The 15,422-nt window shown below is 46.7% G+C and overlaps 1 protein-coding gene across 6 annotated transcripts in view; it reads right to left on the bottom strand.

Moving 5' to 3' along the window:
* Positions 1–15,422, bottom strand: part of Hlcs (holocarboxylase synthetase) — a 190,212-nt gene that overhangs the window by 162,649 nt on the left and 12,141 nt on the right. For 3 of the 6 annotated variants that reach the window (XM_020174716.2, XM_074072672.1, XM_074072673.1), the window contains exons 1-2: positions 11,928–12,153; positions 9,091–9,225 (exon numbers count right to left, since the gene is read on the bottom strand). The exons of 1 other annotated variant lie outside the window; for it this stretch is intronic. In XM_020174716.2, the coding sequence (XP_020030305.1) occupies positions 9,091–9,225; positions 11,928–12,122 (330 nt within the window). In that variant the 5' untranslated portion in view covers positions 12,123–12,153. Of the gene's footprint in view, positions 1–2,295; positions 4,656–9,090; positions 9,226–11,927; positions 12,154–15,422 lie in introns of those variants that run through there. 2 more of the 6 variants (XM_074072674.1, XM_074072677.1) reach the window with 2 other exon arrangements.

Genomic DNA, 15,422 nt, shown 5'->3' with positions numbered 1-15,422 from the left:
GAGCTCAAGTACCCCACAAAATTATGCTTCTTGGTTTATTCCTTCCCTTAGAATTTAAACTGAATTACAAGGCTTAGAAGGAAAAATAATAAAAGCAGGCCTTTATGGCCAATCCAGTAATTGGGCTAGAATATGTGGAGAAAGAGAAACACCAGAATTTTCTTTGAGCTCCACTTGTAAAGCCTCTTCTCCCCCACCTCCAAACCACAGAGCCCTCGGAGGCTTCGCCTGGGGGCCCAGACTGACCGGGGTGCCAGTAGAATTCCACCTGTTACAACTGACACCTTGACTGCAGGAAAGCTGCAGCTTACAACACAGTGGACAAACACCGTGTTGATTTCCAGCTTTGGGAATGGTGGGAAGCAGGTCATTTGCAGGGGATGAGAGGACAAAGGTTGGGTAAGAGGGAAAGCGCAAAAGAATGGCAGAGTCTGCATGAGGCTAAAGTGCCCAGCTACTACAGCCATCTCCGAGGAAGGGCAGGAAGCGCTCAGCCAGCAGAGACACAGCCAGAATGTAGTTGTGCAAACACTGAGCCAGCCTCCTGCTGTGGCAGGCACTGACTTTGTGTAAAAGGATCCAATAATTAAATTCTCACACACCTCCAAAGGAGGAGAGATGCAGGAGACAAACAAAGGAAGAGGAAGGACAGGAAGAGGCCAGAGAACAGTGAGTATTCTCGTCCCTGATCAAGTTTCCCAACTGCTTCCTCACCTAAGTGCACTTCCTTTCTGAAGGAATGAGGGTCCAGGCCACAGACCATGCAAACTCCTTCAAGCAGCGCAGGTCGCTCAATCAAAGCAAAGCTGCACTGTCACTGATACTTCATCCAGGGGACTTGCCTTCCAGCAGATAAAAGCAAACAAGACTTGAAATCTGCACTAGAAGATGGAGACAAAGGGCTAGAGGAAGACAGGGGGGCATCAAGCAAGACTTACCCCAAAAGATCAAAGCTAAGGAAGCTCACTTGGCCTTAACCACCGAGATTTCCTCTTAGAAGCAACAGGAAGAAATCCATCCAGTAAGCCAAGCTCTAGACTTGATGGCACAACTTAGACAGCATGCAGTGAGTACCTGCCCCACTCAGGAATGAAAGATCCCAGGTCCAATTAGCACGTGTGGTCCCTGCAAACAGCAGGTACCAGGCTAAAGTTCTGCAGTGCCTAGGAAAACAGAAATCTCGATGACCCAGTAAGTTGCCCAGAGTCAGACGCTTGCTGTCACGCTAACTTCTCAGATTGCTGTCTCTCCTCTTCCAAATCAGTTTAAATGCATGTTACCTTGTTAAAAGTTCTAGCAAGCCAGGCATGGTGGTACACGCCATTAATCCCAACACTTGGGAAGCAGAGGCTGGAGGATCTCTAGTTCAAGGCCAGCCTAGACTACATAGCAAGACCCTGTCTTAAAAAAGCAAGCAAACAAAAAAAGTTCTTGTAACAAGTTAAATGGAGAAACACAAAAGGGACACAGAAATAAAGAATTTCAATCTATGACAATGAGTAAGGAGGTTATTTGGACTTTCAGTTTTCCTCATTGCCTTTCAGGTTTGTAAACAGTGTTAGGGTCTGACTAAGAAATGTTCCCCCATAGGCTCATGTGTTGAGCTCTTGGTCCTCAGCTGGTGGCACTTGAAAGGTTCTAGAACCTGTAGGAGATAGGACCTAGCTGGAGGAAGGAGATCACTGGGGGCACATCCATGGCATCTGTATCTTGTCCTAGGCCCCCCTCCTCTCTCTCTCTACTTCTTATCCACCGTGAGGCAAAGAGTCTGCCATACACTCCTACCACCATGATGCTCTGCCTCACCACAGGCCCAGTGTCACAGGCAAGCGACCATGGACAGAACCCTCTGAAACCCTGAGCCAAAATTATCCCTCCCTTAGGTTGTTTCTGTCAGGTATTTTGTCATAGCCTTGAGAAAAATAACTAATACACCAAGGACAAAGGAGTGCTACAAAGTTCACTTTCACTCTTGCTATGTAAAAAGATAATATACCCAGAAACTAACCCAGAAGGTTCTAAAGTGGAACTGTGGAAACCCTGACTGACCAGATGGTCAAGGAAAAGGCCGGTCTAGTTAGCTTAACTTCCTGAGTAACTGAGAGTTAATCAGAAAATAACAAACATACCCTTGTTGTCACACACCTTGTGTACATTGTGCTCTTCAGATGTGTGTGGGACACCTAAAGGTCTGCTGTCCTGGGTGTACTGCACTAGTACCACAGTTATTTACTCCCCTCTTTCCTTCCCCTCCCACTGACGGAATCCAAGAAAGAACCGAAGTGATCTACTAACCCATCACCATGTAGCAAACCAGCCCAAATAGAGTAGCTTAAAGCCAATCATTAGTTCTGCTAGGAATCCATCTGGACAGAACTTGCAGGGACGGCTTGACCTCTGCACAGCATCAGGAAGAGTGGCTCAACTGGAGCTGGATGACCCACGTCCAAGATGGTTTCCTCCCAGAGCTGGAGAGGCGGAGGTGCTTGTCAGCTGGGAGCTTGGCAGCATGTCCACCGAGGATCTCGGTCTTCCTTGATGTGGATCTAGCCACAGGCCAACTTGAGCTTCTGCAGAGCAAGGGAGCTAGGTTCCAAGAGAGGGTGTCGCAGGAGCTGCAAGGTGCTTTATGATCTAGTCTAGAGAGTCTCAGAATACCACTTCCGTCGTACCCACTGGACAAAAAAAAAATCACTGAGGTCAGTCATGACTCAGTGAAGAGGAATGAGATTCCACCTCTCAACAGGAGGAAAAGAATTTGCAGCCATCTTCAATCCACTGCACCAGGCTTCTGCCAGCTCTTACTACTCACCTGTGCAGGAGGCTGGTGTGTCTCTAAGTGGACCCTCAGCTGGGTCCCTGCATGAGAACAATGCATGGAGCGGAGCCCACAGCAAAGTCACACCTGAACTTGTTAAGCCTGTAGTGACATGACCAAGAAACAAGGACTTGTAGCTAGAAAGCACTGGGATACTGAGGTTATGCCCTATTTCAGAAAAACCAACTAATACAATGTGCAAAACCATGTTCCTCACACAAGCCCTTCCGCCAGCCCTTCCTACTATTTCCTGAATCTCCACAAACATCTGACTCCATCTCACCATTCCCTCTACCGATACTTCAAGGCCAGAATCATTGCCCAGACGGACCACAATCTGTTCTGGGTTTGGCCCGTTCTCTAATCTGTGATCTTTCTAAAGCACGAATATAATTCAAAAATGGTTTTAGCCTAGGGTACAATCCAAATTCCTAACTAATGTGCACATGGCCTTTTTTGTTTGTGTATTGTGTATATTTGCCATACTCTGAGACTATTCAACTGTGTCACTAGAAAACAAGTAAACCTATTCACGAATGAAACTCATTATGTATTTTATCTGATAATAGTTACTGGGAGTCAGGAACTTACAAAACGTGCCAACAACAGGCTACCTAAATGTAGGACATCTATGCGTCCTGAACATAGATGCAGAGGACAGAGCACAACAGAGTATTCCATGGAGGCTCAAAGTCAAGGAACGACCAAGTAAATCTTAAATATCACACACAAATCATGCCACCTCCAGACAGGCAATGACATCATCCTTAAATCCGCCACCCATTACAACCCTGTGTATATTCTGCCTAGAAACACAGATAAAAAGCAGCACAGCTTCTGGGCAGATCACTGGCTAGCCACACCACGACACACATATGTCCAGGTCTCTCCACTAGAGCAAGGGCAGCTTGCTCCAGGCACTCCATCTGCTGAGTCCCTTTAACCTTAACTCGAGTCCTCTTAACAACACAGTTGGCAGGAAAGGCAGGCACAGGAAAGGGACGGACAGGATGTGTGAACAGCGCATGGGCCCGGATTCGAGCATCCACTCCAAAGTGTTAACTATCCCCAGATCTCAACTCTTGCTTCTTTCTGTGTGTTTTGGGTTGGTTTAACAAACTGCATGATTTGAGCATCTTAGCTTGATCTGTGACTACTTCCGTGTTCTCAGAAGCTACCACTGTATCAAGGTAATTCCCTACACAACACTCCAGCCACAGCTTTCCCCTCCAGCCTTCTCTTGAGCCACTCCCCTCCTCGGGATGGTGCAGACTCCAATCCTACTGAATCCTGTGCAGTGCTCCCGGTACAAATGTGCTCTGTGCTTCTTTCTGCATCTGCTGTTCCGCTGGAAGTCCTCTCTTTCTCCTCCACCTAATCCCTGTCCTTCCCTCAAAAGTCACTGACCTCCCCTGGAAAGTCCTCCCTGATCACCTCTCATTTCCACAGATCCTCCCTCACTCCCTGTCCATGCTTCCACAGCCTTAGCACAGAGAACTGTTCCTTCACTTGGTCCTCTGCTGTCCCACACTGTGAGCGACAGGAGGACGGGACTGTCAGCTCTGAATGTATCTTTCATCTCCACATGAAAGACACCTTCAGCCCTAGCCCACAGGGCAGGATATAATAGGCAGCCTGGAATGAATGAATGAATGAATGGAGTGCCTTGACAAGATGCAGAGAACCTAAGTAAATTTCCTGCAACAAAAGTTCTTTGAGTCATCATTCTTACTAAATTGGACTGCTAATCTAAGTACAGAAGATACTGAGATTGAACTGAATCTGCCATCACCTGTTAGTATTTTTTATTGTACCAAGCAAAACAGCAGAGTTCAGTAAATATCTGCTAATGAATAAATACGCAAGGATATGAATATATAAATTCCTCATTTTGCAAATGCCTAAGATTCTTCTATTTGCTGTCAGGAGGTCTGTTGAATGACCATAAATCAAAGCCACTTGAGATATACGAAATTTCAAAAAATGATTTTAAATATCTGTAAGAGTTGTGGAGTCTTAAAGATGTGTTGCTAGGTGCCAGTGGCTCACACCTGAAATCCTAGCTACTGGGATGCTGAGATTGGGAGACCTGAAGTTTGAGGCCAGCCTAGAAAAATAGTTTGCAAGATCCCATCTCCAAAATAACCAGAAGTGTGGTTCAAGTGGTAAAGCACCTGCTTTGCAAGTACAAAGCCCTGCATTCAAATCCTAATCCCACCGAAAAGAAAATGAAGTGAAAGAATGTAAGATCCCATTAGATTCAAAAGGCTTTCTTACAGAACACATTTCCTATTTAATATCTTAGGACCCTGAGAATTCAAATGACTAGAATTGGGAGAAATATACACGCTCAGATTCCTAACAGCCCCCTAAACCACAAAACTGTCAATAAGCATCAACCTGAATAAGAGCAGCAGGCTTCAAGAGAAGACAGTGAGCTATGAGATGGACCCGTTCTTAAGTTATAGAGTCCAGCTTAAAAAACAAGGCTCTGTGTAACAGCCCAGGTAGTCAAAGGAATGCCTCTGGATGTGTCTAGCTCTTGCTTGCAAGTCCCACTGAGCTCTCTGTAAACGTAAGTGAGATACCTGGAAAACAGCAGTCTTCCTTGGTGGGCAGACACCTTTCCACCCCAGAAAGTTAAGAATTAAGTAGCTACCTTAGAAAGTAGGCTCAGTGAGATGGTAACTGTGCAGAGGGGCTAACTATGTCCCAATGTTCCCTATAGTAACAGAACTCCAAGTCTCTGCCAAACCCATGCTGACCAGTGAGGGACTGCAGTCAGTTCTTGTCCTTCCCTGTAGTTAAGTGACCACAGAGGCCATGTCACTAAGTTCTGGACAATCACATGGGGACAGAGGTCATGTGGGAAGTTTCTGGATGACAATTTTAAAGAGTAAACTGGTTCTCTCCCACTTTCTCTCTTCCCCTGTTCTGAGGGCTGTGATGTGGATGAAGGTGATGGTGGCAGAGCGGAAGGGCACAGTAGAAACCAGCCCCCACCAAGAGGCTGTGTTATCACCACCTAGGATGGCAGAGCAACAAGACAAAAGGAAAGTGGGCCCCTGTGGGTCATCTCAGTGCAGAACTAGATGCCTGAGAGAGAAATTAACTTCTAGCTTACATGAGCCTATAGTTCTGGGTCTCTTCCTTACAGTAGCTTAGTCTGTACCCCACACACTAGGGTAATTTTGTTCCTTAAGAGGCTGTATGTCATTTAACCCCCTAATGATGTATGACTGACAACCTAGGTAATTAGAAAGTATAGCAGTTAGGCACTGGCGTTTAGCTCCGTGCATGAGCTAAACTCATACTTGCTAAGTGCGCATGAGACCCTAGGTTCAATTCCCAGCACCAAAAGCCAAAATAAAAAGTACCAGAAGTTATAGTTTTGTGTTAAGAAAAAAATCTGGTGCTGGTGCTGGTGCCCGTGGCACATGCCCGTAATCCCAGCTCCTCAGGAGGCAGAGATCAGGAAGATCGTGGTTTGAAGCCAGCCTGGAGAAATAGTTCTCCAGACCCTATCTCAAAAAAATCCTTCACAAAAAAAGGGCTCAAGTGGTAGAGCGCCTGCCTAGCAAGCGTGAGGCCCTGAGTTCAAATCCCAGTACTGCCAAAGAAAGAAAGCATCTGTGCATAGCTGATACTTTGTTTAGTTGCAATATTTTAGAATTCCTGGTTTTGGTTTTAAGCTGAAATCTTACTAACTTTATATGTAATATGAGGATGTATAAGAAATCTTTAAGCTTACCATATTTAGAAGCTTAATAAGATATGAGTTATATAAATTGTTCATCCAGAACACTTGTGCATCTAAAAAGAAACTAGGGGGAAGGGGACGAAGCCGGAGAGGCAGGAGGTAGATAAACATAGGTGCATGTACCTTCTACAGTGAGTGATAAGTTCATGGGTATTTCTTATTTCATTCATTCTCTTATTCCAGAATGAATGAGGGCCATGCATAAACCAAAGGTCAGAGCACACTTTGAGCAAGGGTCACCATTAAGCCAATTTTATGCATTAGAGTTTTAAAATAAAATATTTTAACATACTTGAGTCTGTACACAGTGTAAGTATTATTCAAAAATCCCTTCAAAAGTGATTGCAAATTTTTGCTAAGTTTATAAGAATGGCCAAGCTGGATTTAAAAGCCCAAAGAACAGGTTATCATATGACATGGACTCTCCACAGGTCAAAAAAACAAAGAAAAAAGACAATATCAGCAATGTTTTATGACTCAACCTAATTGATCATTTAATTAGCCATTTTAACTTGACAAACATTCATTAAAAAAATAAAGTTTGGGCCAGACACAGTGACTCACATCTGTAATCCCAGCTAGTTGGGAAGCAGCGATCAAGAGGACCATGATTCAAGGTTACAAAAGTTATCAAACAAGCTAGGCATGGTGGCACTCTCTAGCTACTGAGGAGGCATATGTAGGAGGATCCCAGTCTGAGGTTGGCCGAGGAAAGAAACAAACCCTATCTGAAAAATAACCTAGAGCAAAATGGGCAGAAGGAGCGCCTTAAATGGTAGATAACATGCCTATTTACTTACTTATAAAAATGAAGTTTATGATTAGTCTTTATTGTGTGTAAAAATTACCCAAGTTCACCAAAAACCTGCACATCAACAGTTGGTCTCTTTTGACAAAACTAAGCAGTCTACCACAAGTGCTGCTTGATTGGGTCTTGGGTTAACCAAACCCTTCCTGCTTGGGGACCTCAGTGCCCCGTATCTCTTTAAAACAACTAACGTGTTCTTCTGGCAACTAGGAAGGGTATGAGCACTGGTTAACATGCAGCTGGTGGCTTTAGGCATGTCATTTAATCTTACAACCTCAGATTTCTTGACTTTAAAATAGCAGTAAAAATACTTTGCAGAGTTGAACACATTAGGGCAATGCATGTATAACACCTCAGTAAACAGCTCTACTGCCATCATAAGTGAGGGTGAGGCAAAACGCTATGAACCTTGTGAAGAGAACAGTGTCTTGGCACACCAGCCTGCTCTGGGGCCCACTCGCCAGATCCTCTGCCTCCTTTACTGTGTTCACCCATCTCCCAGCTTCTAACAGTCGGTCTTGAGTTCTAGTCAATTATTTCCTTGTGTCACTCCCTTTTCCTTCTCTCTCATCCCAGTACAGTGTCTTGAGAACCATGCTGGAGAAACAGGAATCCCGTGAACACACACGGCCAGCAGCACCCAGCCTCCCTACTGGATCACATGGCAGGTGAGGGGCACAGGGTTGGTGAGTGGGTGGGTGAGTGAAGACAGAGGCGAGGTCAACTCATCACAGACAGGGGAGGCCGATACCCACAGAGCTGGGTGATGGCAACACTTCCATGAACCTAAGGACCCCGGACTGCATCTGGTGGATGGGTAGAGTGTCCCAACTGGACGTGCATCCAGAATGAGAACTCTGGCTGGAAGTGTGGCTCCAGTGACAGAGCACCTTGCCTACCAAGCGTGAGGCCCTGAGTTCAAACCCCGCACTACCCAAAAAAAAACCCAAAACAGAATGAGAACTCTGGCCATGGAGTGGGGGAGGAAGCAATGCAAGGAAGGGCCACAGACAGATATTTTCATAGTTTAGACAAAAGATACTTAAGATGAAAATGAAATGAGGAGCAATGGGAAGGAAGGTGCAGAGCTAGGAAGTGGTATTAGTAGAACTTTAACTTAGTGGAAGTGAGGAGGAGGCGAAAGGAAGAGGAGGTTAGGGTGTTCCACTGGAATTTTCCTTTGGACACATGACTGAGTTTGAAATATTTTCAGAATACCCAGGGTAAGATGTCTAGGAAGAAGGAAGATATGGAAAGTGGCCATTCAGGCCAATGGGGAGCAAGAGATGGTGGGATAGACAACCCATCCAGGGTGGCCAAGGAGAGAGCATCAGGCAGGGCTGCCCAAGTATGCATAGCATAAATCTCAAAGACAAGCTTTACATGTGGTTTTACGTTTTCTAGCAGCTGAATTAAAAAAGTAAAGAGAAACAGGTGAAAGTCGTTTTGTTAATACATACGCAATGTGACCTAAAATACTCAAAAAGAAAAGAAGCTACCACAAAGGCCAGGAAAGATCATTCATTAAAAAAAGGGAGGGAGGGGCTGGGATGTAGCTCAGTGGTGGAGCACTTGCCTAGCATGCGTAAGGCCCTGCATTCGATCCCAATACCAAAGAGAAAAGGCAAAAAAAAAAAAAAAACCTTGGTTTGGATTAAGACACATATTTCCCTTATGGCATATAAGTAAAAAATAAATACTCACTGTTTCGGGAGAAGATGGCCTCTGGAAACTGTCACCTTGTACCCAAATGCTCTCTGTCACAAATGCTATGTGCTCTGCTTCAAGTATAAAGGGAGAAACAAGAACCAGGGCCCATTTGTTCAAGTCATCAATGGACTGCATAGAGAAAGAAACATAAAGAGGACTCAATGGCACTTCAAACCACAACTGGCACACCTCCCTCCTGCCATTCCAGGTAAGATCTCCACAAAGTTCCCAGTGCACTTCTGCAGACCACACCAACCTCTGCTTCTCCTTCCTTCAACTTTGGCACCTCTATGACTCACATCAACGACTGCTATTCGTTTTCATGCAATTAAATTCTAACCACTATTCCTTACAACACAGCACTGGGAGCTTTCGAAATCACATGTGGGATCACATCTAAGAGAGAGGAAGCCTGAGAGTGAATGTCGGCCTGCAGAAGCCCTGAGATCAGCCTTCACTCAGCACAGCACGCAGCACAGCCTCCCTCCTCATTCCTCAGAGTGGGGTGAAAACTGCTCCTCTCCCGCCATCTGAGACATAATTTCTTCCTGAAACTCACACAATCGACAAGCCAGAGACAAAATAAGCTGCTTCAGTAAAAGCCCTCTAACACATGCACAGAAGTCATCATTATGTTTTACAGGGAATATAAACTCCAGGCAAGATTTTAATTTCTTTTTTCTTTAAAGGAGGTTGACACAAGGCTGGGTAGCAGATCAGATGCAGTTGGCCCTTCTTACTTGTAGGTTCCACATCCATGAGTTTCAACAAAAAATATTTTTGTCTGTAACTGAACAAGTAGATTTTAATTGCTGTCATTATAAACAATACCATATAAGAACTATTTCCATGGCGTTTACATGGTATTAGGTATTAAGAGTAATCTAGAGGTAATTTAAATACAGGGAGGATTTGTGCCAAATGCAAGCACTATGTCATTTTATGTAAGGGACTAGGGCATCCACAGATTTTACTATCTTGTTTTGGGCCAGTTAACTCCTTTTAAAATCCTAAAGATTTCAGGAAGAACAAGAAAATGATTTTACAAGGTGGCCCACCAAAATCAAGGCACACCCAGAACAGAAAAAGCTGAAATCTAAGGCTGCAGACAGAAACTCGTATCGCCATCATTACTCCCTCCAAAAAAAGGGACAAATCCCTGACACAGCATCAAGCTGGGAGAGGCAAAATTAACCGTGCAAAATGGGGAGCACAGCATGTTACAGAACCCCTGAAAGTGCAAGGCTGCCCCTACTCCAGCCTGGGAAGGGGCAAGGGCCAGAAAATTAGTTAGCAAACAGAAGACTAATAAAGTCAGGAGATGTTCCAAAGTAAAACTGTCTAAGAAAGCCAGGCACAGTGGTGCACATCTACACTCCCAGCACTCAGGAGGCTGAGTCAGAAGGATCAAAAGTTCAAGGCACATGCCTGTAATCCTAGCTACTTGGGAGGTGGAGATCTGGAAGATCAACGTTCCTGGCAAGCCCAAGCAAGTTAACAAGACCTCATCTCAACCAACTGCTGGGTGTAGTGGTGTATGCCTGTCATCTCAGCTATAAGGGAAGCATAAATTGGAGATCATCTCAAAAATAACTGAAACAAAAAGGGCTGGTGTGTGGCTCAAATAGTAGAGTGTCTGCCTGGAAAGCATAAAGCCCTGAGTTCAAATCCCAGCACTACCAAAAAGCCTAAATGATATTTCCTAAACAAATTAATCCAGCTTGGAAGCCACTACAATAAAAAAAAAAAAATCCACCTGTAAGCCCATAATGATGACACACACCATAATCCCAGCAATCAGGAAGCTGAGGCAGGAAGATCATGAGTTTGAGGCCAGCCTTGGTTACACAGCAAGACCCGGTCAAAACAAAAACAAAAACAACTGTTATTCCTGATCTTAGCTATCTTTGTCAATCAGGTTCCTAAGAGAATCAAGTCCTGATGTTGTAAGGAGTCCACTGCATGTAATGAATGAACTGTCCCCCAGGAGTGGAGGTGTACTAGTTCCATGCTTTCTTTGGGAGAACTGAGGAAATTCAGATTCAGTGCATTATGGTACACTCTTTTTGATTTAGGGTGTTTTTATTTGAGGCCAGCACAATGTCATCCCATACCTAAGTACAGCTCAAAAAAATGTTCAATCTGAAGATTCCCATATAGATGTCATGGTTTGACATATTTTTTAAAAATCTCATTTTAATGCTAAAGGCGCATTTCCAGAAGGAGGAGGAAAGGGCAAGAAACGGATTAACAACAAAGCACTTTTCAATGCTGGTGATGTTGTGAAACTTTGCGTACACGTGCACTGTGAAGTCTATTTCCCAAAGTAGCTGGAGGGAAAGAATTAGTGTTCCCTTTCACGCCTGGGCCAAAAAGAGAAGAGAGGAAAAAAAGAAAAAAAAAAAAAAAAAGCCCAACTGTCCACTGAAATGTTAGAGATGCAAAGTGAGTGAGGTGCACTTGCTGATGAGTGACGCCCAGGCCGGAAGATGGAAAGGGGGACAGGGCGAGTTCGTCGCCCCGGGGCTCTCCGATAGAAATCCAGAGAACTGAGCTTTCTTTCCAAGTTCAAGTGCACGCAGGGCCGCCCACGCAGCGGAGGACGTCTCGGCAGGCTCCAGATGGGCGCTGCCGCTGTCCAGGCTGGTGGCACCCGCCCGGGGCCATGCCACAGCCCTGCGATCACGCACTGGCCGGGCGCCGCAGGGAGGCCACGCGTCCCCAGGGCGGGCTCCGGACCTGGGATCCCCGGTCCCCCCGGAGCTGGCCGCGGGGCAGCAGGGTCTCCGGCGCCCGCCCGCGCCGCCCCCGGTCCCGGCCCCGCCGCCCACCTGGCTCTCGCCGACGCAGAAGACGCGGCCGCCGCGGGTCAGGCACACGCGCGCGCCCCCGGGCTGCGCGGCCGCGCCGCAGAAGGTGAAGGAGCAGCGCGAGGCGCGCAGCCGCCGCACCGTGGAGCGCACGAGCGCGGAGGGCCCGCGCCCCCAGCGCGCCCACAGGTACAGGTAGCACAGCGTGATGAGCATGGCCGGCGCCCGGGGCCGGGACGCCGCCAGCCGCCCGCCCTGCCCCCAGCGGACCGGAAGAGCCGCGCCGCACTGAGGCTGCGCGGAGGGCGGGGGGGGGGAGCGGCGGGAGTGTGTGTACACGCGCGATAGAGGGAGGAGGGAGACTATGGTGAGAGAGAGTGTGTGTGTGCACGCATGTGGGTAGATGTGTGTGCAGGGCGGTGGAGGGGGGAGACTGCGCTGGGGTGGGGAGTGATGGAGGGGTAGGAAGACCATGCAGGAGTGGGGGATGGGGTCATGGAGAAGGGCAGCCACGGGGGAGGGAGGAGGGTGTATCTGTGTGTGATGAAGGAAGGAGGCCGCCAGGGATCGGGGTTGCGTAAGGGTGGGGGGAGCTGGCACACGGAGGGTGATGGGGGTAGGGAGGCTGCCTGGCACTGGGGACAGACTTGGCCAAGACAAAAGATAGTGATGGGAGGGAAGTCACAAATGAGGAAGTGGCTGCTCCAAGAGGGCTGGAGGTGAGGGGGTGAACTGGAGGTGTGCTGCAGTCCAAGGTGTGTTGCACTAGTAGACCCTCTTAAGGTGGTAGTGGAGGCCACACAAGGGAATGGAAGGGGCAGGGAAGGCCACTGGAGTGGAGTGATGAGGGAGAAAGGAGGGGCTCTGGGGAGGGGGAGGGTTATAGGTAGGTTGGGGGATTAGGGGGTCTGCCCTGTAGCTGACCTTATTAAGTCCAGCCTCCCCTTCTTGAGGGTGGGAGACAGATTGAGGAAGCCGCTGAGTGTATGTTTATAACATCAATAGCCAACATTTGCTAACTAGCACCATGCTAGGAGTGAAAGAGCTAACACGGCCTCTATCCCGTCCCATGGGAGAATACGTGAGGCTGTTTGATTAGATCATACTAAGCCTTCACGCAAAAAGGACTTTAAAGTAAATTACATAAATTCACACAAGGCAATAATTTTCTCTTATTGAATAAGAGCAAAGGACAGATCAGCCCCCAAAAGGCTGCAGGATATGTTCTTCCCACAAGTGGGTCACCAGTTTGACAGTGAGCATCCTAACATGGGTGAAAAGACATTACATCAATTATGATTCAGTGTTCTTGTCCCCAGCATAATTATTGCTGACGCTGGTGGGTTTTTCCCATGTGACTTCACTTCTTTAAAGGCAGTTGTAAAGAACAGTGTCCTCAACACCTCTGACCATAGCAAAGAGCTTCCAGGAGCTGCTTGCTATCCCGACCCTTGTTGTAAGTAGATGGCATAAACCAGTAAAAAGCAATCAGATACACTACTCCCAAATCTTACCTGAGCCCAGGATAAATTTTTTTAAGTATCCTGACCATTTATCCATCTGCTTTAGAATAGCAGGGTAGAATACCCACTCACAGAACCCCTGGTTAATTCTCCCCATTTTGTATAGGTTTAAAAAAGAAAGTCCACAAAGAATTAACTGGGCTCAAAAGCAAAACTTCTAGCTGGGTGCAGTGGCTCACAGCTGTAGCTACTCAGAAGTTAGAGAGTAGGAGGATCAAGGTTTGAAGCCAGACTGGGGCAAATAGTTCACAAGACGCTAGTTCAAAAAAATCTATCACCAAAAAGGACTGGCAGAGTGGCTTCAGCCATGCTTCAGTGGTAAGAGTGCCTGCCTAGTAAGCATGAGGCCCTGAGTTCAAACCCCAGTGCCACCAAAAAAAAAAAATTAATTAAAAAGAAAGAGTCCACAAAGAATTAACTGGGCTCAAAAACAAAACTTCTAGCTGGGTGCAGTGGTGGCTCATGTCTTTAATTCTAGCTACTCAGGAGGCAGAGATCAGGAAGATCAAGATTCCAGGCCAGCCGGGGGCAAAAAATGCAAAAACACTATTCAGAAAAGAACTAAAGCAAAAGGGTAGGGGTGTGGCTCAAGTGGTCGAGCAGCTGCCTAGCAGGCACAAACCCCTGAGTTCAAACCCCAGTACCACCACCACCACCAAAAAAAAAAAAAAAATCTGTGCACCAGAAACAGAAGACAGTAAGTGATGAGTGGACTGAGGCCATAGCCCGCCTCACACTGAGTCCATCTCCATGGGAACATCACCAACCCCCCCCAGTTTTTCCAAGTTCCTTATGAGCATTGCAACCTCACCTTCACAAGCACCATCAGTCCATCTGGCCCACAGGAACTGCCCCTGATTGACCCTTAGATGTTTCTAGATGTTATGGTGTCAGAATACATGGTGGGAAAATTCCATTTTAGAATCAATCCTATATACAATTCCAGGTTTTAAAGAATGGGGACTACCATGTTTCTGCACGGACTGAGAATGGGTGAGCCCCCTACTGGACCCTTCCATTGACGAGTACTGGCAGGGGGGTGGGGAGGTTTGAGAAATTAAATGGTCACGTAGCAAGCTCTGCTTATGACTCCTACCTAAAGTGACCTCATTTTGTTTTGCAAAGGGTCAAGAGTGGAGTTTAGTTTCATCAACCCCAGATAGTAAAGGAAGAAGAGAAGGATGCAGAATAAGCCGTGGAGAGGTCTTACCATGTACATACCTGATGCCTGTCCCCTGAGCCCTTGCTCCTCAAATGTGGTCCTTAGGCCAGCAGCAGCAACATCACCTGGGACACTAGAAATGCAGAATCCTAGGCCTTCCCAGATCCTAGCTCCACACACCTCCCTTTTAACAAAATCCCCAGGTGACTCACAGACAGTAAGGCTTAATAGCAGTGCTGAAGCCATCTCTGTTAGTCCCCTGATCTGGGTTGCTCTAGACTCTTAAGTAAACATTTCCAGACCGTTGTGAAAAGACCGCAGACAGAGTTTAAAAGCAAGACTGTTATTTATAAGAACAATACCACACAAAGGAAGAAGCGCCATGGAAGACACCTCACTGACCTACCGAAATGAGTGCTTTTCATGGGAAGGTCTAGCCTCCTGCCTTCAGGAGGGCATGCCTGAAAATAATAGTTTGGGAACAGAACAGAGTAAAGTGTTAACCAAAAGAATGTTACTGTCACTGAAGAAGCTGTCCTGTCACCCCCAGCTCATAAATAGATGCCAGCTTCTCCCCAGGGAAACATTAATTCAACACCCCTCTGAACTTGCAAAGTAGTCAGAACTCTCATCGAATGACCAGACTTGAGAAGGGTACTAGTCAGCTGGGTGCTGCCTATAACCCTGGCTACTTAGGAGGCTGCTATCCAGAGGACTAGAGTTCAAAGCCAGCATGGGCAAATAGTTTTTGAGACCCCCCCATCTCCAAAAAAAATGAAGCAAAATGGGCTGGAGGTGTGGCTCAAGTAGTAGAATGCCTGCTCTGCAAGC

The sequence above is a fragment of the Castor canadensis genome, chromosome 5, assembly GCF_047511655.1.
Source record: "Castor canadensis chromosome 5, mCasCan1.hap1v2, whole genome shotgun sequence".
NCBI classification, from domain to species: Eukaryota; Metazoa; Chordata; class Mammalia; order Rodentia; family Castoridae; genus Castor; species Castor canadensis.
Note: the sequence above shows the minus strand (reverse complement) of the source record. Positions and strands in the feature narration are given on the sequence as shown.